The sequence below is a fragment of the Sus scrofa genome, chromosome 4, assembly GCF_054392235.1.
Source record: "Sus scrofa isolate SSC_HxYL_T2T_F1_AM1 chromosome 4, Sscrofa_HxYL_maternal_Yorkshire_Landrace_v2.0, whole genome shotgun sequence".
Lineage (NCBI taxonomy): Eukaryota > Metazoa > Chordata > Mammalia > Artiodactyla > Suidae > Sus > Sus scrofa.
In genome coordinates this window covers 102,925,936-102,950,892 of record NC_139386.1, presented here as the reverse complement: position 1 = coordinate 102,950,892, position 24,957 = coordinate 102,925,936, and the positions used below count along the sequence as shown (strand labels likewise).

The following is a 24,957-nucleotide window of genomic DNA, read 5'->3' as shown; positions in this document are numbered from 1 at the left end:
AGTCTATAACACTCCTAGGGCCATCTCTTACTGATTTCTTTCATCCTTGTAGCCTTAAATACACATGGTGTTAAATACTGACACAAAAAAATAAATAGCTTTTGCACAGCATGAAATAAGTAGTATCTGACACATGGCAAGCATTCAGTAAATATGAACTCTTTCTGGTGGTAATAATAGGTGCTCAATAAACATTTTGTAAAAAATGCCAAAAACAATTGTGCTGATTTACTATTAGCTAGCTAAGTTCTTTTAGAATTGACATTGCTTGGGAATCATTATAAAGAGTTTCGGGGAATTCCCATCGTGGCGCAGTGGTTAACAAACCTGACTAGGAACCATGAGGTTATGGGTTCGATCCCTGCCCTTGCTCAGTGGGTTAAGGATCCGGCGTTGCCGTGAGCTGTGGTGTAGGTTGCAGATGTGGCTCGGATCCCTTGTTGCTGTGGCTCTGGCATAGGCCGGTGGCTGCAACTCCAATTAGACCCCTAGCCTGGGAACCTCCATATGCCGCGGGAGCGGCCCAAGAAATAGCAAAAAGATTTAAAAAAAAAAAAAAAAAAGAGTTTCGATTTCCTCTCTTGGTGACAACAAAATTTTAGGTTCTAGAACCTAGAAAGGGCATTAAGATATTTTTCAAGACTCAGGTTTATGTGTCACTTAATCTGGTCCCTACGCAGAATTAAATATTGAAATCTTTTTATATCCATTTAATCCCTCAAATTTAGTACAATATTTTTTTCTTTTTAGGGCCACACCTGTGTTATATATAGGTTCCGAGGCTAGGGGTTGAATCAGAGCTGCTGCTGGAGCCTATGCCACAGCCACGGCAACGCCAGATCTGAGCTTCCTCTGAGACCTACCCTGCAGCTTGTGGCAACACCAGATCCTTAACCCACTGAGTGAGGCCAGGGATCAAACCCATATCCTCATGGATACTAGTCAGGTTTTTAACCCACTGACCTACAATGGGAACTCCTAGTACAATTCTTAATATGGAGTAAACGCTTAATAAATGTTTGCTGAAGGAATGAACAAATAAATGAATTAGGATGAATTGTTTATGCAATAGAATTTCCAAACTGTGAGCACATCAAATATAAGGAACATGCTTTGTTCATCTTTTTGTCTCCAGCACCTAGTACAGTATCCAACACAAAATGAATGTTTATTAAAGAGCTATTTATTAAATTATAGACAAGAGATAAATACAGTTTACTTTAAAAATGCAAAGAAGGAAAAAGAAAACACATTTGCTGTATATGTAAGCTTGTACCAAAGATTTATGACTAGATTTATTAATTGAGGGGCAATTTCTATCTTGAAGATAGAGAAGTAAATGTGGAGACTGAGAAGTCAGGTCACCTTAGTCCTCTAGAGTGGTTAAAGCTATCTAGTCCCTGTATATGAGAATCTAGCCTATCTGAAGATCTCTAGCTTCTATTTACACAGCATCAGCCCAGGACAACACAGGGCAGACTGTGGTCACATCTCCTAGCCTAAGAATGTATACCTGTTAGGGAAAGCTCTGGTCTGGCCACAATGAAAAAATAAAGACCTTGGGGTGGAGAGCAGAAAAGTAGTAGGAGTGTCACTTGAAGTACTAACAAGGAGGGAAACCGATGGACCAGCTCTGTATCACTACATCTGCTTCAGGAAAGACACACCAGTTCCCTTCTGAAGTACATCAGTAAGTTGCACCATCATGGAAGGGATGGAAGAGCAGGATGAGGTTGCCTGGCTGAAGTCACATCTTGGGGAAGCTGGCCAGGTTGGCAATGCCACAAGCGTTGTTCTTATTCCGAGCCATGAGGATATAGCCTTTGTTGCCCCAGTTTTCTCCCCAGCTGTGGGACCAATCAAGGAAAATACTTAGTACCTTCAGTTTATTCATTAAAATATTTACTAAGTATTGCGCTAGGTACAAATGTTTACAAAAATGAAAAAGATGGTTTTTACCTTAAAGAGTTTAAAGTTAAGAAATGGAGAGATGGTACAGTGCTACAGGAAAGATTGCTTCTGATCAAGGGGATCAAAAAAAGCCTTTATAAAAAAAAGAGGTGGCATTTGAATTGAGCCTTAAAGGCTGATAGAATTTGGACTTATGGAAATGGGAAGCCAGCAGGAGAGTGTGATATGAGTAATAGAGGCAAGAAAGCACCGGACATGTGTTAAGATCATACAGCTGAGGTGTTTCCACTGTGGTGCAGTGGGTTAAGGATCCAGCTTTGTCTCTGCAGCTGCTGAGATGCGGGTTCAATCCCTGGCCCTGGGAACTTCCATATGCCATGGGTAAGGCCAAAAACAAGTTTGATTCTGTGGCCCATCATAGTAGGGGAGACACTGAAATTTTCTGATAAGGAGAGTGAAATAATTCAATTTGTGTTTTATACAGAGTAATCTTGAAAATGTGAGTCTAGAGTATAAGAAAGAGGCAAGAGAAGCTGAAACTAGTGAACCTGGTTTGGAAGTAAATCCATAGGAGAGATGAATGAAGCTATGAGAATGGATGAGATTGCTAAGGAGATAAGTAGAGATTGAAAGATTAAATACAGATAGACAGAGACAGTCAGAGAGAGAGAGAAGAGAGATTGGTCTACATGTCTTCCTAAATTGTTTTAATGAGTTTTCTGTCCTTTTTCCCCCAACCAGAAAATTCTCCAATTACCCGGTACATTTTACTTAAGATTTGTACCTTTACTTGAGACTTGTATCGGTTCACTTCTCCAGGGGTCGCCAATGATCCTGATCCTGCCTGGGTGTGTTCTTTATTTTTCTATTTATTTATTTTTTTTGTCTTTTTAGGGCCGCACCCTCACCTACGCCACAGCCACAGCAATGCCAGATTTGAGCCACGTCTGTGACCTATACCACAGCTCATGGCAACACTGGATCCTTAGCCCACTGAGCGAGGCCAGGGATCAAACCCATCCTCTTGGATACTACTCAGATTCATTTCCACTGAGCCATGACAGCAACTCTGAGTGTCCTTTATCCTTCTTGGATCTCTGGTTGTAGCCCCATCCTTGGCACTTGATCAAGAAAGGACTGGGCTGAGAGTTGAGAAAGGAAGAACACAAAAGACAGAAGCTATGGGAAAAGGAACACCTTCTTAGAAAGGTGCTCAGTTCACTCTTTGTTGGAACTCATATAAAAAAGCTGCTTTGGGAGTTCCCTCCTGGCACAGTTGGTTAAGAATCCAGCATTGTCACTGGCCCAGATCACTGCTGCGGCATAGATTTGATCCCTGGCCTGGGAGCTTCTGTATGTTTCTACAGGCTCAACAACAACAACAACAACAACAAAGTTGCTTTGGGTTAGAAGCAACTTTCAGCCTTGCCTCGTACATCCTATCCTGCCAACCCTCCAGGCTGCAAGCCCAATTTGGTTACATACTACCATGGCCTGTGTCCTCAATTCCTGCTCCTTGGAGGGCACCAAGGACAGAAAATTTAATCAGTGCTACTGCCAGAGTAGTGTGACCCATAGGAACGGAAAAGAATAGTTCCCACCAATCTGCCCCCCCCAGATTCACAAGGGGCTAAAGCGAAATGAGGAGTCAAGTACTCTGTAGTTTTACTTCTTCCCAATAATAGATAAGGAAACACTAAATTTTGTTGTTCATATCTATTTTCTTTTTTTCAGATCAAGAAGACTTTTTTTTTCTTTTTAGGGCCACACCCGCAGCATATGGAAGTTCCCAGGCTAGGGGTCTAATCAGAGCTGCAGCTGCTAGCCTACACCACAGCCACAGCAACACCAGATCCAAGCTGTGTCTATGACCTACACCACAGCTCACAGCAATGTCAGACCCTTAACCCACTGAGCAAGGCCGGGGATCGAACCTGTGACCTCATGGATCCTAATTGGTTTCCTTACTGCTGAGTGACAATGGAAATTCCCATTTTTATTATAGTTGAATTTATAATGTTCTGTCAATTTCTGCTGTATAGCAAAGTGACCCAGTTATACATATATCTACATTCCTTTTTTCACATTATCCTCCATCACGTTCTATCACAAGTGATTAGATACAGTTCCCTGCACTACACAGGAGGACCTCATTGCTTATCCACTCTAAATGCAATAGTTTGCATCTACTACTAGAAGGTTGGGGTTAGTACATATCTATTTTCTGACAAGCGTTTCTCTTTACAGACTTCATTTTTTTTTTTTTTTTGGTCTTTTTGCCTTTTCTAGGGCCTCTTCTGCGGCATATGGAGATTCCCAGGCTAGGGGTCTAATTGGAGCTGTAGCCACCGGCCTACGCCAGAGCCACAGCAACTCGGGATCCGAGCTGCCGTCTGCAACCTACACCACAGCTCACGGCAACACCGGATCCTTAACCCACTGAGCAAGGGCAGGGATCGAACCTGCAACCTCATGGTTCTTAGATTTGTTAACCACTGTGCCACGATGGGAACTCCCAGATTTCAAAATTTTTGGCCAGTTCTTATATATGTCTCTCCTAAATATATCCGGGAGGGCAAAAAAGCTGCACAAGAGGATATTAAAACTTCATATTTTTTGTATTGTTCCCTACTGCTTTAGACAGACTAATGATGGAAACCACCCCCAAAACTGATTACACTGGAGAATAAAGAAAGAAAAAATAATACCAATCCCCTGCTGGTCCTTGGTGCTACTTTATGTTCTCCTTAGCTAGGTCTGTCTTTCTTACGGGGCTGTGAGTTCACCAAAGACAGGTATTTGCTCACTTGTTTGTGTACATGACTAACCACCTTGAACATAGAGCAGCTGCCCAACATGTACCTTTAGTACTGCTGTCTGGCCATTCAAGGTTAGAATTAATAGCCTCTGGTTGGGAAAGAAGAACTGAAATGTCTGAGAAAACTCTCTTTTTTTAAACCATTTTTAGGGCTGCACCCATGCCATGTGGAGGTTCCCAGGCTAAGGGGTCAAATCAGAGTTGCAACTGCTGGCCTACATCACAGCCACAGCCACAGCCACACAGGATCCAAGCCTTGCAAACTCATGGCAATGCTAGATCCTTAATCTACTGAGCAAGATCAGAGCTCGAACCCGCTTCCTCATGGATACTAGTTGGGTTCATTACCACTGAGCCACAATGGGAACACCAACTTTCTCTTGATTTGAGAGAAAGAAAGGAATTTTGGGAAGTTGGAGTTGAAGTTGAGTGTGAAGAAGTTGATTGAGTGACAAACGTTGTGTTCCCATCATTACCTGTTTTTAATTATCCAGTGCTTTTTTCCCTTCTGGATCCCATATCCCACTGCCAAGACCGCGTGGTTGAGATTATCGCTATTGCAGTTTTCATCGTAATACACACCTAGGAAACAAACGATCAAGGTGAAGCTTTCTGCAATCCAAGAGTCACCTTGTGGGTCTCCCACACTAGGAGACCTTCTAAAGAATCCCGTCCCCGTCAGGAGGGTTTAAGGCTCTGTGCTGTGGCAGCTGTTTCTCTCTGGCAGACTTCGTCTGAATATGGAAACAAGTACTAAAAATGCTCAGTAGCCTTCAAGAAGCTGCCCGGCCCACATCATAAGAGACAGTCAATTATGCACTATAGGAACAGCTCCTTACCTTTGCTGTAAAACTGGAAGGAGGTCAGGCTTGCATCAATGGCCACAGAGACAGGTCCCACTCGGGCCACTGCCCTCTTCAGGGCTTTTTCATTTCCCTCAGGGATCTCTCTGTACCCTCTGCACTTAGCTGCCTTGCCTGTTGGGTTGTACATACAATTTTCATCCTGGAAAAAACCAGAAAGGTTGAAATAGAACTAGGACTCAGCAACAGGTAGTGAATCAGTGAGTGAGAAATTCTGCCAATGTTTTGGGTGATGTCAGAGCACTAATAGGGGCAGCGACTAGAGTCTCTAGAGAGGGTCTGTTCCCTTCTCACCATTTTCGACAACTATAAAAAAAAGAACAAAAAAATGGATACCTTGCACCATACACAAAAATTAGTTCCAGGTGGTTTTGTTTTATTTTATTTATTTATTTATTTTGCTTTTTAGGGTTGCACTCATGGCATGTGGAAGTTCCCTGACTAAGGGTTGAATCAGAGCTGCAGTTGCTGGCCTACATCACAGCCACAGCAACACCGGATCATTAACCCTTGAGCAAGGCCGAGAGTCAAACCTGCATTCTGATGGAAGCTAATCAGATTTGTTAACCACTGAGCCATGACAGGAACTCCCAGGTAGTTTTAAAGCATGGAAAAGAGAATATTTTTATTACCTAAAGGTAGAGAAAGATTTCTGAAATGAGATTTTTTTGAAAGCACAACTATCTTCTGGCAATGTAGCATGTGTGTTTCTTGGGAGGCAGGGAGGCACGAGCCGCTGTGTGGGGAGGAGGACAAGGCCTAGCTAGAGGGAGGACCTTGGCCCCATGCACATATATCAGGCCAAAAGTTTTGGCTGGACCCTTGTACTTTCATGAGAGATAGAGGCAAAAGCACATAAAATGACACTAAAACAAATTAATTAACTAAAACAAATAAACAAATTAACTTAGCAATTTAGCCTATGACTTCCAATATTATGTTTTACAGGTCTCATTAAAATGATATGTTTCATTGTCAAGCCACAATTATAGAATCTAATGGTAAACCATGTCAAGGCATGTATTCTTTTGGACAGGTCACTTCCCTACAGACTACCCCTTCAAAACACTAAAGTTAGGAGTTCCTGTTGTGGCTCAGCAGTAACAAACCCAACTAGTATCCAGGGGTGTGGCCCTAAAAAAAAATAAAAGTTAAATCTACAAGAATACATTATCTGGGAGTTCCCATGGTGGCTCAGCAGGTTAAGAACCCAGCTAGTATCCATGAGGCTGCAGGTTCGATCCCTGGCGTCGCTCAGTGGATTAGGGATCCAGTGTTGCTGCAAGCTGCAGTGTAAGCTGCAGATGCGACTCAGATCCTGCATTGCTATGGCTGTGGGGTAGGCCAGCAGCTGCAGCTTCGATTTGACCCCTAGCCTGGTAACTTCCATATGCTGCAGGTGCAGCCCTAGGAAAAAAAAAAAAAAAACACATTATCTAAATATTAACAATAATGGCAGCATTTGATATGATATTCTAAGATTACAGTAGTCTGCTCTCTCAATAATTTCTCAAGATTATTTTGTCCTCTACCACATGATCTAAACCTTTGATGCTGCCTAGTGCCAAAAATTGCATAACTATAAGTAAAAGAAAATATATAGGGAATGGATTTGGAAAGATATCATGTGATTACACATTAAAGTAAAAATAATGTCCCTTACGGCTGGAATCAACTTATATTAACTGTGTTATCTGGCTACTGCTCTATCAGATCTCTTTTTATAAAACTTTGTTTTTCTTTAGCTCTTTCTGTTCATTTACATGTTCATATGAGAAGAGAAGTTTTGGACAATGACTGCTTTTAAAAACTCTAAAGTAGATAAAGAGAACAGCTGTCTAAGATTCAGGATGTTAAAAAATGGAACACATATATTATATGGCTAATTCTTCACTTTAATTGATTATGAGACCAAAATCATTCCACCTTGCTCTAAAATGCTGAAGAGATCATTTGAGGAGATAGGAGAAAAAAATTATAAGTCAATTGCTCCTTCAATTGCAAAATAGGGTTTAAATATTATATCATTTTCATCTAAATTATTCAGTCTCTAAGCTATTAAACTATCTCTCAACAAACTGGTTAATATGGTACCGAATAAATGAGCCAAGCTTTCAAAGGATAAGTGATTAACTACTAGTTCTAATAATATTTATTTAAAAAAAAGTTAGACAGACTTTACATTGGCTGCCTAGGTTAATCAACACGGAAAAAATTGCAAACATGAATCAGTTTTTTTGTACACACTGATGGGATTTAATTTTTAAATATCACGTGACAACAAAAAGTTGCCAAAAGAATATTTGACAATTTAAAAAAGGATATTTTGCCACATTTGAGTTATCTCACTAAATGACCTGATGTATTGAGAATTAAAAAGCTAACCTGTTAAGGCAGCCCCCGAGTTCAAACATGGTTTCAGGACCCAGCAGTTCTAAAAATTATATACAGATGAAAGAAAATTGTTTCCAGGTACAACTTGCAATTTCTCTGCCTTGTATACCTTGGCAGCTAAAAAACAGTAACATGAAGTAATAATGCAATGAAATTTATGAAGTACAGTACTTTTGATGTGGCCAGTGTTGTGAGGATGTGTTGAAGTGACTTTACTCTGTAAGTTGTTGAGTATCTAGTTGGTTCAGTCATTTAAATTAGTGAGTATTTTATTGTAGCAGCTATCATTTCAGATGACTAAACACAAATTTAAAAAAACTACTGCTATTGGATTTTTAAAAGACACAAATTACCAAAGTAAAAAAAAATAATTTTTCTGTGCCAACATTAAGAACTTTTCTGGATTGAAAGACATCATAAAGAGAATGAAATGAAAAATAAGCCTGCAACACACTTAGCATTAGTATCCACATAACTTCCTAAAAATTCTTAAAAATCAGAAAGATAACAACACTCTTAATTAAAAGTGGGCAAAACAGATAAAATAAACAGACAATTCCCTGAAGAAGAAATGCAGATGGCCAGATAAGCATATTGATGAAAATATGAGTCAATGAGATTTCTTTTTTTTTTTTCTTTTTTTTTTTTTTTTTTTTTTGCCTTTTTAGGACCACACCCAGGGCATACAGAGATTCCCAGGCTAGGGGTCAAATCAGAGCTGTAGCCACCGGCCTACACCACAGCCACACAATGCCGAATCCTGAACCCACTGATCAAGGCCAGGAATCGAACCTGCATCCTCATGGATACTAGTCAGGTTCGTTTCTGCTAAGCCATGATAGGAACTCCTCAATGAGATTTCTTATACTGTGCAGGTGGGAATATAAAATTTTCCAAATATTTTGGTAAACAATTTGACATTATCTAGTAAATTTGAAGATGTGCATACCCCAAGACTCAGAAAATTCTGTTCCAAGGTATTATATTCTAGTATGGAAATTCTTGTATGTAGGCATAGAAGACCTGCCTGGGAATGTTTGCAGAGATAAACAGATCTGAAAGGTAGATCCTGGTTCTGTTACATAACTTGTGGTGTGAATTCAATTATGCTATTTTATCTCCTTGAGTGTCAACGTCCTCACCTATAAAATGAGGGTAAGGGTACCTTACAGGGCTTTCATGAGGATTAAATGAGAACATGCACAAAGTACCTGGCTTAGCATGGTAGCCATCACTTGTATTACTCAAACTTGCTATCCCTGCATCAAAAGCACCTGTTGCAAAGGCCTCAGATTTTATTATCAACCCCGTGTATATAAAAAGCCATCAGATCTTCTTTTTAGATAAGGAAGATGTTCCTATTACTAAAGGACCTTTTAAGAAGAAATGAATTGAGCTCTAAAATTGCAATAACTTTGAAGCAATTTTGTTTTTTCCCTCATTTTATACATGTTAGCATGTTAATTTACACAATTTGCTTAAATGTTCCCCAAACCCACACTGAGTTGATACAAAATAAAGTCACACTATTCATGAAATTAGCATGGTGGGTCTGGTGTTTTGTGATGGGAGTAGAGGAGTTAAGCAGAGAGTTATAGAGACCTACTCAGAGTCTATGGGATAACCTGTCCTCCATTTTCACTCCAGGGCAGAGAGGCAGGTAAGAACCATGGTAGCCTAAGCTCCACAAATTCCCCCAGCCTGTGGGAATCTTGCTTTCTGTGGGAAATAATCCCCATCAAGAAAGCTGGACAGGAGGAGTTCCCATTGTGGCTCAGCAGGTTAAGAACCTGACTAGTATCCATGAGGACATGAGCTCGATCCCTGGCCTCACACAGTGAGCTAAGGATCCAGTGTTGCCACAAGCTGCAGCAAAGGTCACAGATGCAGTTTGGATCCAGTGTTGCCATGGCTGTGGTGCTGGTTGGCAGCTGTAGCTCCTATATGACCCCTAGCCCAGGAACTTCCATATGTCACAAGTATGGCCCTAAAAAGAAAAAAAAAAGAAAGAAAGAAAGAAAAGAAAGCTGGACAGCGTAACAAAATCTGATTTCTGTAACTGTTTCCAGTACAAAATGCCGTGCTGGGGAAGGAGGAGCCATTGCAGAGCTCTATGACTGTGAGGGACAGTCTCACCTGTCCCACGTATGGGTAGGCATCTTCTGAGTCAATGCCACGGTTCTTCTGCACATACTGGAAGGCATTGGTCATGTAGCCCCCTCCACAGCCATCATTCTCAGACACACAATCCACCAGGTTCTGGGGACTCAGATTTAAGAGTTTGCCAGTTTTCTTCTTGAGTTGGCCCTCCAGGGCCCCCACAGAGCTAAAAGCCCAACAGGAACCACACTGACCCTGAGAGACATAGCAGAGAAATTATCAGTCATTGTTGTCATACTTTGTTTATTCCTTCTACCTGTCCTATGAAATTCTATACATTTTATAAATTCTAGCACCTGTCCCCTTTGCTATGAAGTATTCCTATTTCCCTTCATTTAGCATTTATTGCATTGTTCTATTGTTCTATTGTTGTCACTATTGTTCCCATTAGCTGTACTAAAGCAGAAGAGAATACAGATCTTCCTCCAATAAATCCATTATAAATTGAAAACATAGTAATTTGAAAATGCATTTAATACCTCTAATATACTGAACATTATAGCTGAGCCTAGCCTACTTTAAACATACTCAGAACACTTAGGGTAGCCTAAAGGTGGGCAAAATCATCTAACATAAGGACTGTTTTATAATAACATGTTGACTATGTCATGTCATCTACTGAATACTGTACTGAAAGTGAGAAGCAGAATGACTGTAAGGGTACTGGTCGTTTACCCTCAGGATCACGTGACTCACTGGGAGTGGTGGCTCACTGCCACAGCCCAGCATTAAGAGATGACATCATACCACTTATCACTAGCCTGGGAAATGTTCAAAATTCAAAACTTGAAGTACAGTTTCTGTGGAATGCCTATCACTTTCACACCATCATGAAGACAAAAAAATCATAAGGTGAACCATCAGAAGGTGGGGGCCATCTGCATTGCCTGTGCAATAGAATATGACCTTGAGTAAATTACTAAACATCTCTGTACCTCACTCTCCTTATGTGTAAATTGTGGATAATAACAATATACTTAATGGGATTATAAGGATTAAAAAATTAATTCATATAAAGGATGAACTACTACGTATAATAATAATAGTCTCTCAAAAAGTGCTAGCTATTGTTATTAGTGTTTGCTCAGCTAGATTATCCATTTTTCTTTCTTTCCTGTCCTTTCTATTTTTTAAGGTTGGGGATTTCTTGAGGACACTGGTTATATTCTTAGTCATCTTGAAGCTCTGTTGCCTAGAACTATATCTGGTAGGTTCTGAAAAAAAAATGAGTTTGTTGAATAAATGCTAAATCAGCGGTTCATCTGGTTGATGTAATCAGCATAGTTAAGGTTGTGGGAAAACTGACATTCTCACGCTGGTAAGAATGTAAGATTGTAAAAACTTTTTTGGGATGATTCCCTCTGACCTATTGATTCCAATTTTAGGATTTATTTTGCATAAATATTTGTATATATGTACAAAATATATGCACACAGGTGCTTACAGCAATACCACTTATAAAAATAGACAAACCAGAAATAACTTAAATGTACAAAAATAGGTGATGAGGTGTTCCTGCTGTGGAGCAACAGGATCTGTGGCATCTTGGGAACCCTGGGATGCAGGTTCAATCCCAGGCCAGGCACAGTAGGTTAAGGATCTGGCATTGCTGCAGCTGCGGCTCAGGTCAGGTCTGATCTCTGGCCAGGGACCTCCACATGTCACAGGACAGCCAAAAAAAAAAAAAATGCTGATGAGTTAAATAACAGAATAGGCTTTATTTATTCTCTTAGCAGGGGAAGAGGTAAATTAATTCTTTGCCCTCTCTCCTGGTGTCCTCCTACCTTAAGATAAAGAAACAGAAAAAGGAAGCAGTCATGCCAGCTTATATACTCACACCCAAGAAAAAAGAGGGTACCTGGTTTTTGACAGGAGTAACATATCCTTTCTTCCGATAATCAATAGAGTCTGGGGTTCTGCCTTCCCAGTCTGGGATATAAAGGGTGTCATTACTGCGGGAATGAGAGGGGGGTACTTTGAGTCCAGTCATCTTCTGAACCACTTCTTCACTGGTCTGGTACAAAGAAGAAAGAAGCCAGGCATAAGAAAGGAACCAAGGCAAACAGGGCAGATAGACCAGGAGCTGAGGCTCAACTCACCATATCGCCCAAGTGGTTCATGGCCAGTTCATACGTATGAACCCCAAGAGAGGCCTCAAGATTATGGATGGAAATATGCTTCAGGTTTTTTTCCCAAATTAAACGCCGAGAGATTTCATCCACCTACACAGAGCATTGTCAGTATTGGCATAGACTGTATCCTGTGTAGAAAGTTACATACCTAATACCATGCAGGTTTTTAGGAGAAGAGATTAAATTTAAAATCACAGAAGTTTACAATCTAGTTGGGGAAATAATCATGGGATTGAGAGCATACAAAGAGAAATACGTAAACAAATGCAAATAATAGGATACAAACCTCTAGAGAGATGTATAGAAAAAAAAAAAAACTGCTTACGGATTAATCGCATTAATCTGAGAAGCCTTCCCGAAAGAGAAATATAAGGCAGTTATAAAGAAAAGGAAGGGTAAGACTTGATGGAGGGTGAATAGAGGATTAGGAATGGAAAGTATATGTTAAGGAGTTCCCTGGTGGCCTAGTGGTTAAGGATCCAGCATTGTCACTGCCATGATACAGTTTCAATCCCTGGCCCACAGGACTTCCACATGCCACAGGTGTGGCCAAAAAGAGAAAAGTGTATGTTAATAGTCAGGGAACAGGGGCAGATTTGCTTGAGGTAATTAAGGTATTGGGTTGAGGAAGGGAGTCTGGAACCTAGGATTGGAGGTCTCAGGTTCCAGCCCTCCCACCATGTTCCCCTCCAGGTTCCCAGGCACCTTGCTGTTATACTGCTTCCTGTAGGTCTTCTTCCATAGCTCCCACTGGGTATCCAGTATCTCCTCAGGGTATAGAGCAGAGCTCATCACAGGCAGCAGTAGTACAACCTTGAGCCCCCACATCCTGGGGGAAGGAGATAATTAGGGGAGACACTTCTATTTGCCAAGGGGTTCCTAACCTGGCTTGGGAATGAGGAAATAGCTGGAACCATATTCTCAGACCAGTAATTCTTAATCTTTAGGTCACAGACTTCCATGAGAAGCTAACAAAAATTTGCAACCCACTGTAGTCCCTCTCACCAGAAAAATGAATGCACACACAATAATTCTGGGGAGTTTATGAACCCAAAGTTAAAAACCCCTTTCTCTGAAACATGAGGCAGAAGAAAACTAGGCTTTGTAAGGAAAGCAGAAAAATTGAGGGTGATTTCCATATGATAAAACAAACAGTGATAGGAAGGGTCTGGGTTTGGATGGAGTGCTGATACCTCTGGTTCCAAGTACTTTGACCTAGGAAGATTCCACACACACACACTTGCACAGACAACCAGAAAAGGTTTAGAAAATGGACAATCAGGATGAGCACAAAAACTGCTCCAATGTCCATGCAGACTTGAAGGAGATGGAAAAAACAAATGCAGGATGGGATGAATGGGTTGGAGAATATACACAAAGGAGAGATTTCCAGCTAAGTTTTTGCTTCCTGATCATTTCTAGGCATTCTTTTGTTCTTTGCCTAAATTCTGATGCTTCTGATCTTACCAGGAGAGGACAAGGGAAATTTTGACAGCATTTCCTTTTCTCTCTCAGGTGTATTCTGTCTTCTTAGGTATTTCTTCCTCCTTTCTCTTCAGGAAACTGTCCTAATCTCAACCAGCTGCTGTGGGCAGGAAAGCTTTTCTTTCTTTTTCGACCAAAACCCCTACAAAACCCTCTGCATCTGCCTCACAGGACAAAAAACCTCAGAACCAAAGTTTGCTAGAAGAACGTTAGACAGAAAAGGAATGTTCTATGATCATTAGAGACACAGCTTTTCAGAAGTTTAGCTTCATTCACTTCTTGTGGTGGCTTGTAATTATGTGTCCTCCATTTTAAGCGCAAGTTAGTCTGTAGCAAGTCACACAGCTTGCATAATTTTCAAATTACGTCCATTTTTGTGCGATCTTTGCAAACTGACAAAATGTCCAGCACAACATTTAGTATCTGGAGTATTAAGGGGCACTGAAATGTCTTGAAGAGTAGGAAGTACTGAGCTACCACCTCCCAAACCTCTCTTCCTGTTAGTAAATTAACCCTTTGATATCTTTGGCCCAAACAAAAACCCCAAGAGGCCACTCTTTGAGGGTTGGGCAAAGGATCCTCTATATTTTTTGCTTTCACTAGCAACCACATATACGTATTTACAAATCATAAAAGGAGTCCTAAAGATTTCCAGACAGATTTTATTTGTCCAGGAAATGACCTAAGAAGGGCATTAGTTTTCATCCACAAAGCCTATAAAGTTCATTTTGATCCCCAAGTCACTATGTTCCTAATTTTCCTAAAAATGGAGAGCTAGCAGGAATGAGAAGCTAAAAGACAGAGTAAGTTGAAAACGTTACCTGCTGATGGGGATCTGTTCTCTGGGCTCGTCGCGGCAGGGAAGTGTGGATAATGTGGACGGATGACTAGGGGCGCTGGATTTATTCCATCAGGATTGCGGAAGTCAGCTCTAGCTGCTGGCTGGAAAATTTGGATAGGGGAGGGCAGTAGGGATAGAAATGCTGAAAGAGAGATTAGGGAGGAGGGAAGGAGGCAGGGGATTTGCATCGTTTCTGTGTGAATGTGGAGCACGTGGGCCAGGGTGCGGAGTTGTTAGGTATTTACTTTCACATTGCTGTCTGCCTTTGAGATCAGACCAAAAAAAAAGGCTTCAATACATATTACCCAAGTTGGGGGTTACCTTCTCTTTGGGGGACAAATACAGTCCTAGTCTCTCCCATCTTTCACTTTTATTACATGATATATATATATATATATGTGTATATATATATGTTATAAATAATATTTGGGGATTACATCTATTATTATCCTTCTCTCCTAATTTTAAACCTCAATTTTTGAATGTGTGTATTACCCTCACATCAGGAATGAGGAAATGAACACAAAAGACTAGAAAAGAGTATGTAAGGGAAGCCACAGGCTCCAAAATCATTTGTAATCAGTTGGTTAAAAACTGTCATTGCTTTCAGGAAAGGGAAAAGCTTTCCCAAATTAACACGGTTTTGCTGAGGAAGGATACGCCCAGAAAGGCCAGATGAAACCAGTTCCAAAAGTAACCAAAAACAGTACTCCTGGTTATTTATCACAGCACTTGAATCAACACAAGCACTGACAAATTCACATGTGACTTCTTCGTTGCTAAAACTCTGATGGTAGGATGCCTGATGAACTTTGTCTCTCTCAATTATTAAAATCCCCAATCCAGGTCCAGTCATATGAGTGTCTCCAAATGCTTCTCCCCCCAACACCCAGGCATGTGACAGATCATAAGAATCTAGTTCATTCCCAAACCACATCCCCAAATGTTTTCTTCCATAAATATGTGGGGGGTGGAGAGTAAAGAGGGTCTTTGGAAAAAGGATAATACATGGAATCTAGATTCATTACTAGCTGGGTTACATACACAGACCCTCAAGAACACGCGTTTATACTTACAGGTTTTAAGATTTCCTAATAAAAACACTGTCCTAGAGGGAGACCAGGTCTAGACTTGAGTAGTTTTAAATCTCCCCATCCCTAATTTCTTTAAATTCAGAAGAGAGGACATACTGAGGGAAGGAATCTAGATGTGCCTCCTGATCTCCGGTCCCAACTGTCCCCCTCTCCCAAGGACCTGGGCAATCCCCCAACCCTCATCCCATGGTCAGATGTCCCTGATGATTTTACTCAGGATGAGTCAGGATCAGGAGGACAACCAAGGAATGCTGAGTGATCAGAGCCCTATGATTTCTGATTCCTGAAATTATAGACATGCTGTGCTTTATGTTTGTATATCTGAAGATCATGCTATGGACTCAACTGGCTGTGGGTGTTTGTTTTTTATGAGCTGGGAAGGAATAATAAAGATGAAATCAAGATCACACAACACAAGAGAGTTTACAAAAGGAAAAAATATTTTGTTTTAAAATCTTTGCTACATGTCATTATTTTTGCCACTGTTGTAAGGCTCAGCACAGATGCCAGCAGTACAGAAATGGCCAACAAGAAGAAAAAAAAAAAATCAAAAATAAAACCCTGAAGGAAAAGCAGAAACAAAACCCCCAGAGCATCTTCTCCCACCCCTCCCCACCCCCAAAAGCCCTATAATAACTGTACAATATTATAGTCCTGATCACATTTAAAAAGTCAATTATTAAAAAAACAAGGATCTCATTGGAAACTCAACTTTTTGGTTTCTTAAATTGTGATATAAATATATATGTATACTGTATGTGTGCACATAGAATAAAAAAATAAACTGTCTCCTTTCCATTCCTCTACGTGGCACCAATTGGAGACAAAAGGGAGGGAAACCTAACAACATTCTCTCAGCCTCTCCAAGGCCACCTGTGCTCCTCAGTCCTCTATGGCTACATTTAATGTCTTCTCCTTATTAATTCAGTCTTGCACTTAAGATACTGGCCTGAGCCAAAAAAAAAAAAAAAAAAAAAAAAAAAAAAAAAAAAAAACCAGGCTGATACACATGACTGTTACCTGAGGAAGGTAAAAAGTGAGAGTAGTAACCTGTATCCGCATTTATATGGCTATAGTTAATGACTAAGTGACCCTGTTGAGATGGGAGTGAAATTCCCATCTATCACATGGATTCGTTACACTTGTACTAGAAAGCAAAATCCAATCTCAAGACTGGAGAGGGAGCAAAGAGGAAAGAACCATAGGCCCAAAGAGACCTAAATCTCAGTTTCTGGCAGACTGGATACTTTGCAAGAAGGCTTGGTATTTGGCTTAAACTCCAGCGGTGAGGATTTTCACTGGGACTGCTAATCCAAGAAGTTGAGTTTCCATGCAGAAATAACCTCTACAGAACACACCTCATATGTGACTCTGACAGAAAAATGCAGCATTACCCTTATGGGCAAGTAGAGGGTTTCTGAAAGTGTTTATCTTGCCAGCCTATTTCTGTAATGTTTGCAGATCTTCCATATAAGGTGAGAGCACCAAAAGCAGGAGTGACCCAGCTTTATCATTACATATGTTCAATGAGAAACCAACCATACCAACAGAAGACTTTACACATTTGCTTACAGTTGCATATCAGCTGGGCATATATATAAGTGCAGCAAAGACATTTATTTAAATACTCTTTGGCTGCAATACTAAATGGAAAATACCTGGAAGATTTAACTCCTTAGGACTCTTTGAAAAACACAGAGAAAGACAAAGATAAAATCTGGGACAAATTTTGCATAACTCCCTAATAGGGAGAAAGGAACAAACACAGATACAAACATGTGCACACTCACGCATGCATACACACACACACACACGGATGTGTGCACACACACATCCTCTCTCACACACACTTCCTTACTCATGTTTCTTTCCAGAGCATTTGCTCACCGGCAGCAGAAAGAGCCTATGCTCACTTCCTAAAGCCCTATGTATACCTACCATATTTCATGGTCCTCAAACATAAGGACATTTCTCCTCTCCCCCACCTTATTCTGAATTTCTTTTCAAAAATAAGCCATTGTATCCAAGGCAAATAATGGATGTCAGGTTCTCTAACCTGCTCCTTGACCCTAGCACAAATCACCTCGGCACAAATTTCCATTCAGGAGACATAAGGAAAGGCATTCTTAACCTAATGCAGCCTCAAAGGATCCCCAAAGCCTTGAGGATTCACTCCGTTTCTTCTACAAATGTTATCTCAGAGAGGCAGGAAGACAAGGGAAAGGTCAGAAGGGAAAGAGGGTATATATTAGGGGTGAGGGAAGGGAAGGGAGAGGAACTTTTATTCTGTTTACAGAAAGATCTGCTTTTTAAAAACAAATGGTGATTTTTTTTTCTCCCCCACCCCTTATCCTCACCCCAATAGTTCTATTCTGAAAAAGAGGGAAACATAGTTAGATCAGGAAATTCTTCATTGTTGTAACTGTTGCTCTGGTCTCCCAACATGGACAGCATCTCCTAATAAGAGAAAAAGCATACGTTTGGGTCAAACACCTTGAGCCTTTATACTTATCGAGCTCCCTCCCAACGTTCCCCTGAAACAGCCCTGGCTCCAAGGAATGTCTGCTGTGCTGAGTTCTCTTAGCCTTTCTTACTCCAGCAACTCTGACCCCTTTAGATGACAACCTTTTTTCCTAGTTCCTTCTCTGTCTTCCTCTGACATTTCTCCTCTTTTCTAATCCTCAATATTTTCAAAGGGAAAAAAATCTGTATGCCACATTTCATGTACTCCCCCCACCATAGATATATATGGGGTATCTCCTATCCTATTTGTTTTCCATCTAAACCTTGTTTTGCCTTCTTCCAACCCATATTTTAAACTAAGTTCCTCCTTTGTCTTGCCTGGAGTAATCCACTGACTTTTGCAGTGCCCTCAGGACTTATGTAAATAAGTAGCTTAGGTATAAACACACTGGTTATGTTTATACCTAAGCTACCAAGAACTTGGCATATGGTTCTCCTTGAAAGGGCCAAAATCACTTTCTTTGACATCTTTACATGGTGCTTCATGTTACCAACTATGGTCTGGTTAGAGGCTATGAAGCATATTACTTCACAATCTTTCCAATTAATGACATTTAGTTCTACATGTCCCCACTCTTGTCTTCTTCCACTTAATAATAACCTCAACCAAACACCTCAGTCCATGCATGCTTTTTTCTATGTCTCTCCTCCTTGACTCCTTCTCTCTCAGTTTCTAGTTCTCTGGTCTTTTCACCCTCTCACCTGGAAGACCTCAGGCTGGCCGGGTTGCTGTGCTGATGACTGTTGAACATGTTGCTCATTAGAACTCGAACGATGATGAGGCTGCTGGCCCTGCCACTGTGGCCAGACACCCACACCCTCTGCTGTCCGTGTCTGGAATTGTCCTGCATTCTGACCAGTCTCAGGAGCTAGAAATACAGCAAGGAAGAATAAACAACTTCAATCTGCTAACCCCACTAGAGAGGAAACTACCTCATAACTACATGCAAGTCATTAATTTTACCTAGATAACTTCTGCTCTACTTTTGGCTAATCAATGCCTCTTCTATTTCAAATTCTGGTCCCAAATTAATTTTTCTTCTTTAGCTCCCCTTCCCAGAGTCCTTTGCTCATTCAGACTAAATCTACATATTATTAAATTTATAATATCTTACATGCTTTTTATTATATGTGCTAATAAAATCTTTTTCATGTGGGTAGGTTTTAAATTCCTAAATAAAGGAGTTCCTCTTGTGGCTCAGCAGGTTAAGAACCTGACTAGTATCCAAGATGATGTGGGTTTGATCCCTGGCCTTACTCAGTGGGTTAAGGATCCAGCATTGCTGTGACCTGTGGCACAGGTTTGCAGACATGGCTGAGATCCTGCACTGCTGTAGCTGTGGCACAGGCCAGCAGCTGCAGCTTCAATTTGATGCCTAGCCTAGGAACTTCCATATGGCACAGGTGAGGCCCTTAAAAAAAAAAAGAATAGAAAAGAAAAAAAAAGATCCTAAATAAATAAATTCCAAATGGATTATCACCTTAAATTTCCCCATAATTAGATCAGTGCACCCAGGACATGAACAAACCATTTTAATTACTAAATCTTTTCTCCTTAGTGGTGTGGTTTTTTCTGTCACAGTCCTTTAGGTCTGAACTCACCAAAGCTGGATCCACGATTGGTGAGACTAGGGTAGGCAGCAGCACCAGGTGATGCAGTAGAAGCACCAGGGAGGGACATGGGGCTAAAAGATGATGGAGTCTGGAAGTTGCCTACACCAAATTGGGAAGAACGAGTCTTGGCTGTAGCCTGGGTAGCCACCTGCTAAAAGAGAGAAAGGGACAGAGAGCAAATGGAATATTTGCTCAACATTAACATTATTGCACAAACCATTCCTATCCTGTCAATCACTGAATTCTTCTTAGCCAAGCTCATTACTTATTTCACCCATAATTCTACCACCCATAATTCTACCACCAAAGTCCCATGGTTAACATTTTTAGATAATTTCTAACAGTTTTTATTTGCCATCCATTTTTTTTTGGCCATGCCCATGGCATGTGGAAGTTCCTGAGCTATGGACTGAACTTGAGCCACAGCAGCAACCCGAGATGCTGCAGCAACAACAGTGGATCCTTACCTGCTGCACCACAGGAGAACTCCTGCTTTGCATTTTTTTATACAATGAATCATACTGAGATAAATCATACTAGAGTTTACTTTTGGTTTTGGTTGTTTTATTTAAAATACTACTTATGCATGGAGTTCCCGTCATGGCTCAGTAGAAACAAATCTGACTAGTATCCATGAGGACGCAGGATCCATCCCTGGCCTCGCTTGGTGGGTTAAGGATTGGCATTGCCATGAGCTGTGGTGTAGGTCGCAGATGTGGCTCAGATATGGTATTGCTGTGGCTGTGGCATAGGCCAGCAGCTACAACTCTGATTTGAGTCCTAGCCTGGGAACCTCCATATGCCACGAGTGCAGCTCTAAAAAGACCAAAAAAAAAAAAAAAATATATATATATATATATATTTATAAAATCTATGCAATATAAGTATATATCAACATACGAAAGGATATTAGCTTTAACCTTAACATATGTTAAATATTATACATTTTGTGAAGATTTTTCAACAATTTTTTTTCGTAGACATCACTGTATATAAATTAGTAATTAATTTTCTCCCTGGTCTATTTTGTGGCCCCAACCAAAGTCTAAAATTTCTTAGGATTTACTCCAAAACAAATGCGGAACTCAAACCTAATCAATATGTTTGTGAGCAATTCTAATTTAAGGTGAATGTGAAAACCACAGACTCTTGAGATATCTGGATTATTTTTAATTATCTAATTGCTCCCAACAGAAATAAAAATTGGAAGGTAGGGGCTATGGGGTGGGGAGAAGGTGTCTAAAACAGACAACAATAATTTCACATGTGCAAAAAAAACCTAATCAAACAAACAAAATACACGAAGGACAGATAAATGAAAAGGTTTACCTGGGCAGAGAAGCCTGGGCGGGTGCTAGGGGTCCACGCTGGGGCTGCTCCCTGGGTAGGATTGGAGTGGCGGGAAATCTGGGCCAACATCTGCCCTGCAGAAGCTGAAGGCTGGACAATGGTTACAGGAGGGGCCAGACCACTATTTCTAGGAGTGAACAAATAGTGAGGTAAAGGATTAAAAAGATGGGTTTATCATAAAATCCAGAAATTGCAGGACAATCTAGCTATTCCTAGATTCCCTTGACTCCCTGGGGTTAAGGAAAACTGGATAACGCAACCTGGAAAAGACAAGAAAGACTGACGGTCACACACTGATCAGAATACACAGAAATGGAACCTAGAACATGGCAACAGGACAGGTGCAAAGAAAAAGGGGGACAAAAAGCAAACTTGTCTCATCCTAGTCCTACAAGTTCCACAGCTTTGTCTGATATAACCAGAGAAAGCTAGGGAAGAAAAAAACTTGGATTCAGTAACTGAATCCCTCAATTGCCCTATAAAGCAGCACACACATATGGGGCTCACCTGAAATTCTCTGCCGGCCGGGGGGTAGGAGGGAATGTGTTGCCCTGGGAGAATAGCTGTTGGGTGGCAGGGACAGTGCTGGAGGAGATGCCTTTACTCTGATCTGTGGACCAAAAGGAGTTGGGGGAGGGCCAGTCAAGGGGCTGTAGTATATTAGTTCAGCAAGTTCCTATTTATGAGGTATTAGAATTAAGTGGAAATATGCTGGGAGACTATTGATTGGGCAGTTGCAGGCCCATCAGTAAGTGATCAAAATGAGAATTTAAAATGAGAATGAGGAAGAAACATACCTGTATTGATATTGGAGTAGATTTCTGAAAATCTTGGATCTCTATCCTGGGCAAATAGACCCTCTGACTTCTCAAGGGGCTTGCTGTGTTCTGGCCCTGTGGTTGTCACAGGCTGAACAGAAACCTGTGGAACACAATGATAAAAATAAAAATGAAAGGTTTAACATGACAATTCAATAACCCTAAAATCCATATAAGGACACACATACACTCTAATTGGCTCTGGCAGACATCTGTTAAGGAAATGCTCACCATCCATCAAAGAAGACATACTAACCTGGGAATGATTGTAGCTAGCTAGTCCATCTCTTCCTGGCACCACATCCAATTCCGTTTGCTGTTGCTGCTGCCTATATGTTAAAGGCAAGTGAAGAGAGAAATCGGGGGGAAAAAAAAAAAAAAAAAAACATTTTTGGGGAAAGAGCTTAAAACAAACAAGGAAATAAATAAAAAATGAGAAAGAACATAGACTGCCAACCCCCAGGCCAGTCACTGCTCAATAAATGATTTTCCCACCATTTCTCACCTGGGTGCCAGCTGCCCTGAGCCCATCTCCAGGGATAAATTAGCTGTGGGACCTAGCTGTGGCCTCTGAATTGTGTTGGACAGTGTAGGCCGTGGCTCCTGGCTGGAGTTCCTGGGAAAATGAAGAGTAGAGGAAACAAAGAAAACAAAAAGTATCTGATTCTGCACATAAAACTCTACAGATTCACCTGTAGGTGGGTAATTACTGATAAATTCCCCTTTCCAATCCAATTCTATAAGTAACCTATAACCTCAGATTCAACAAATAATTCACACTATGGACAACGTGGTACAAACAGAAACTATGTTTCATGGCACAAGGTTCATCCTCTTTGGATTCTAATTCCTTTTAGGTGTTCAATACCTAGTTGCTGTGTATGTGTGTGTTGCATGTCAATACACTGTGTTTTTTAAAAGTGTAAATAAAAAACAAAGTACAGGAGTTCCCATTGTGGCTCAGCGGTAACAAACCCGACTAGAATGCATGAGGATGCGGGTTCCATCCCTGGCCTCACTCAGTGGGTTAAGGATCTGGCATTGCTGTGAGCTGTGGTGTAGGTCGCAGACACAGCTCGGATCCCACGTTGCTGTAGCTGTGATGTAGGCCGGCAGTTACAGTTCCGATTAGACCCCTAGCCTGGGAACTTCCATATGCTGTTGGTACAGCCCTAAAAAGACCAAAAAAAAAAAAAGTACTAAAAATTAACAAAGACTATTTCTGTGCAGTGAAAAAATTTTTCCTTTTCCTTATTGTTTTTAATACTTTGCAAATTTTCTATGAAGAATATTACAAAAAAAAACATTAAGAATGAATTAAACTAACTGTGGTAGGAAAAACTGTAGTATGTAAAAATGGGAAAAGCCATTATTTCCAGAGACGAGTATTTAAAAACACTTAAACATTTCAATTTAAACAAAACAAAAACACAAAACAACTGTTCTGCAATATAAAGAGGCAAAAACAAAAAAAAAAAAACAAACTACAATGACTTGAGTCCTCAGTTAATGAAAATTTTTAATTCAATCCACTCTGTTATACACTGAGTTAATTAGCAAAGAATTAAATTTTACAAGCCCTAAAAGTTGAACTGGAGGATACAGATTCAATGTTGTCACCAGATATTTTCACACTGGCTAATTATTTATGAGATCTTCAAGAGATAGGTTAAAGGCCAATTCTAAACAGATTAAATAGAAAAGAAGTACCTTGACAACTGACGCCTACAAGGACAGATACAATTTTTAAAAGACAGTAAAAATGTGGAGAAGTGAAACCCTCATACACTGCTGATAAGAATGTAAAATGGTATAGCAGCTTTGGAAAACAGTTTGGAAGTTCCTCAAAAGATTAAACATAAGAGTTATGTGATTCAACTATTCTACTCCTATGTATATACTCGAGAATAAAAACATATCCACACAAAAACTAGTCAACAAATGTTCACAGCAGCATTCTTAATAGCCCAAAGTGTAAACAACTCAATATCCATCAACTGATAAATAGATAAGCAAAAGGTTTGAAACATACAAATGAAATATAGTTAACCCTTGAACAATGCAGGGATTGGGGTGCTGATTTTCTGATGAGTCAAAAATCTGAGTATAACTTACAGTCAGTCGGCCATCCATGTATACACAGTTCAACCAAATGCGGGTCATGTAGTACACTGCAGTATTTGCTACTGAAAAATTCTGAGTGTAAGTGGACCCACACAGTTCAAACTCATGTTGTTCACGGGTCAACTGAACAAACACTTCACATTTCAGAATCTAGTCTCCAAGCTACTAGCCAGATGAACGACCCCAAATTCTAAAAAGCTGGAGGATGAGGAACTAATGGTGTCTACTACAAGAAAAATAGAAGAGAAGGTAACTTGCTAAGACTTAGCCTATGAGAAATCTCAACATTGGAAAAGGTCTTCTTGGTACATACTTCACATTGGTGTTGGTACAGATGATGTACTCAATTTCATCTGAGTAAGGGTTCTGGAAAGTAAAGGAGCTGGTTCTCATCCACAGCCATTCTCGGTTCTTAGACCGGAACCGGAACATAACAGATAGCACCTGGCCTTTTAATTTCACCACCTGAAAAAGTTTTCATGCTATCAGTTGCAACCCACAAATAATTTTCTTCAGACATGTACAACCCTGAGATTCTTTTTTTTTTTTTTGGCTGCACCCGCAGTATGTGGAAATTCCCAGGCCAGAGATGGAACCCATGTCACAGCAGTCACCAGAACCATGGAAATGACGAAGCTGGATCCTCAACCCACTGAGCCACCAGGGAACTCCTGCTTTTGTTGTTTTTTTTTTTTTTAAGTAATTTTAGATTATTTTAGTTCCTAATCTCATAGAATACAAAACAATCTTTTGAATTCCCCTTAACAGCAAAAAAAAAAAAAAATATATTATCAGCTAACGTTTATTTTGTATTTACTACACATCAAGTG

The 24,957-nt window shown here is 40.4% G+C and overlaps 2 protein-coding genes across 11 annotated transcripts in view; both read right to left on the bottom strand.

The window, feature by feature from the left end:
• Positions 1–1,165: 1,165 nt before the first annotated feature.
• On the bottom strand, positions 1,166–14,638 carry CTSK (cathepsin K). Of its 2 annotated transcripts, XM_005663466.4 has the most exons (8): positions 14,585–14,638; positions 12,984–13,107; positions 12,246–12,368; positions 12,005–12,160; positions 10,123–10,341; positions 5,569–5,734; positions 5,206–5,311; positions 1,166–1,847 (listed from the first exon to the last, which is right to left on the bottom strand). In XM_005663466.4, the coding sequence occupies exons 2-8, from the start codon at positions 13,104–13,106 to the stop codon at positions 1,748–1,750; spliced, it is 993 nt and encodes a 330-aa protein (XP_005663523.1). In that variant the 5' UTR covers position 13,107; positions 14,585–14,638; the 3' UTR covers positions 1,166–1,747. The 2 variants fall into 2 exon arrangements, with proteins under 2 accessions (XP_005663523.1, NP_999467.1); NM_214302.1 differs by lacking the exon at positions 14,585–14,638 and having other exon boundaries at positions 1,748–1,847.
• Positions 14,585–24,957, bottom strand: part of ARNT (aryl hydrocarbon receptor nuclear translocator) — a 58,094-nt gene continuing 47,721 nt past the window's right edge. For 4 of the 9 annotated variants that reach the window (XM_021088678.2, XM_085020877.1, XM_001929670.7 and 1 more), the window contains 9 exons: positions 24,441–24,592; positions 22,509–22,619; positions 22,260–22,332; positions 21,983–22,106; positions 21,693–21,795; positions 21,165–21,312; positions 19,824–19,986; positions 18,924–19,090; positions 16,121–18,155 (listed from right to left, as the gene is read on the bottom strand). In XM_021088678.2, the coding sequence (XP_020944337.1) occupies positions 18,066–18,155; positions 18,924–19,090; positions 19,824–19,986; positions 21,165–21,312; positions 21,693–21,795; positions 21,983–22,106; positions 22,260–22,332; positions 22,509–22,619; positions 24,441–24,592 (1,131 nt within the window). In that variant the 3' untranslated portion in view covers positions 16,121–18,065. Of the gene's footprint in view, positions 14,747–16,120; positions 18,156–18,923; positions 19,091–19,823; positions 19,987–21,164; positions 21,313–21,692; positions 21,796–21,982; positions 22,107–22,259; positions 22,333–22,508; positions 22,620–24,440; positions 24,593–24,957 lie in introns of those variants that run through there. The other 5 variants (XM_085020875.1, XM_013997187.3, XM_005663493.4 and 2 more) reach the window with 3 other exon arrangements.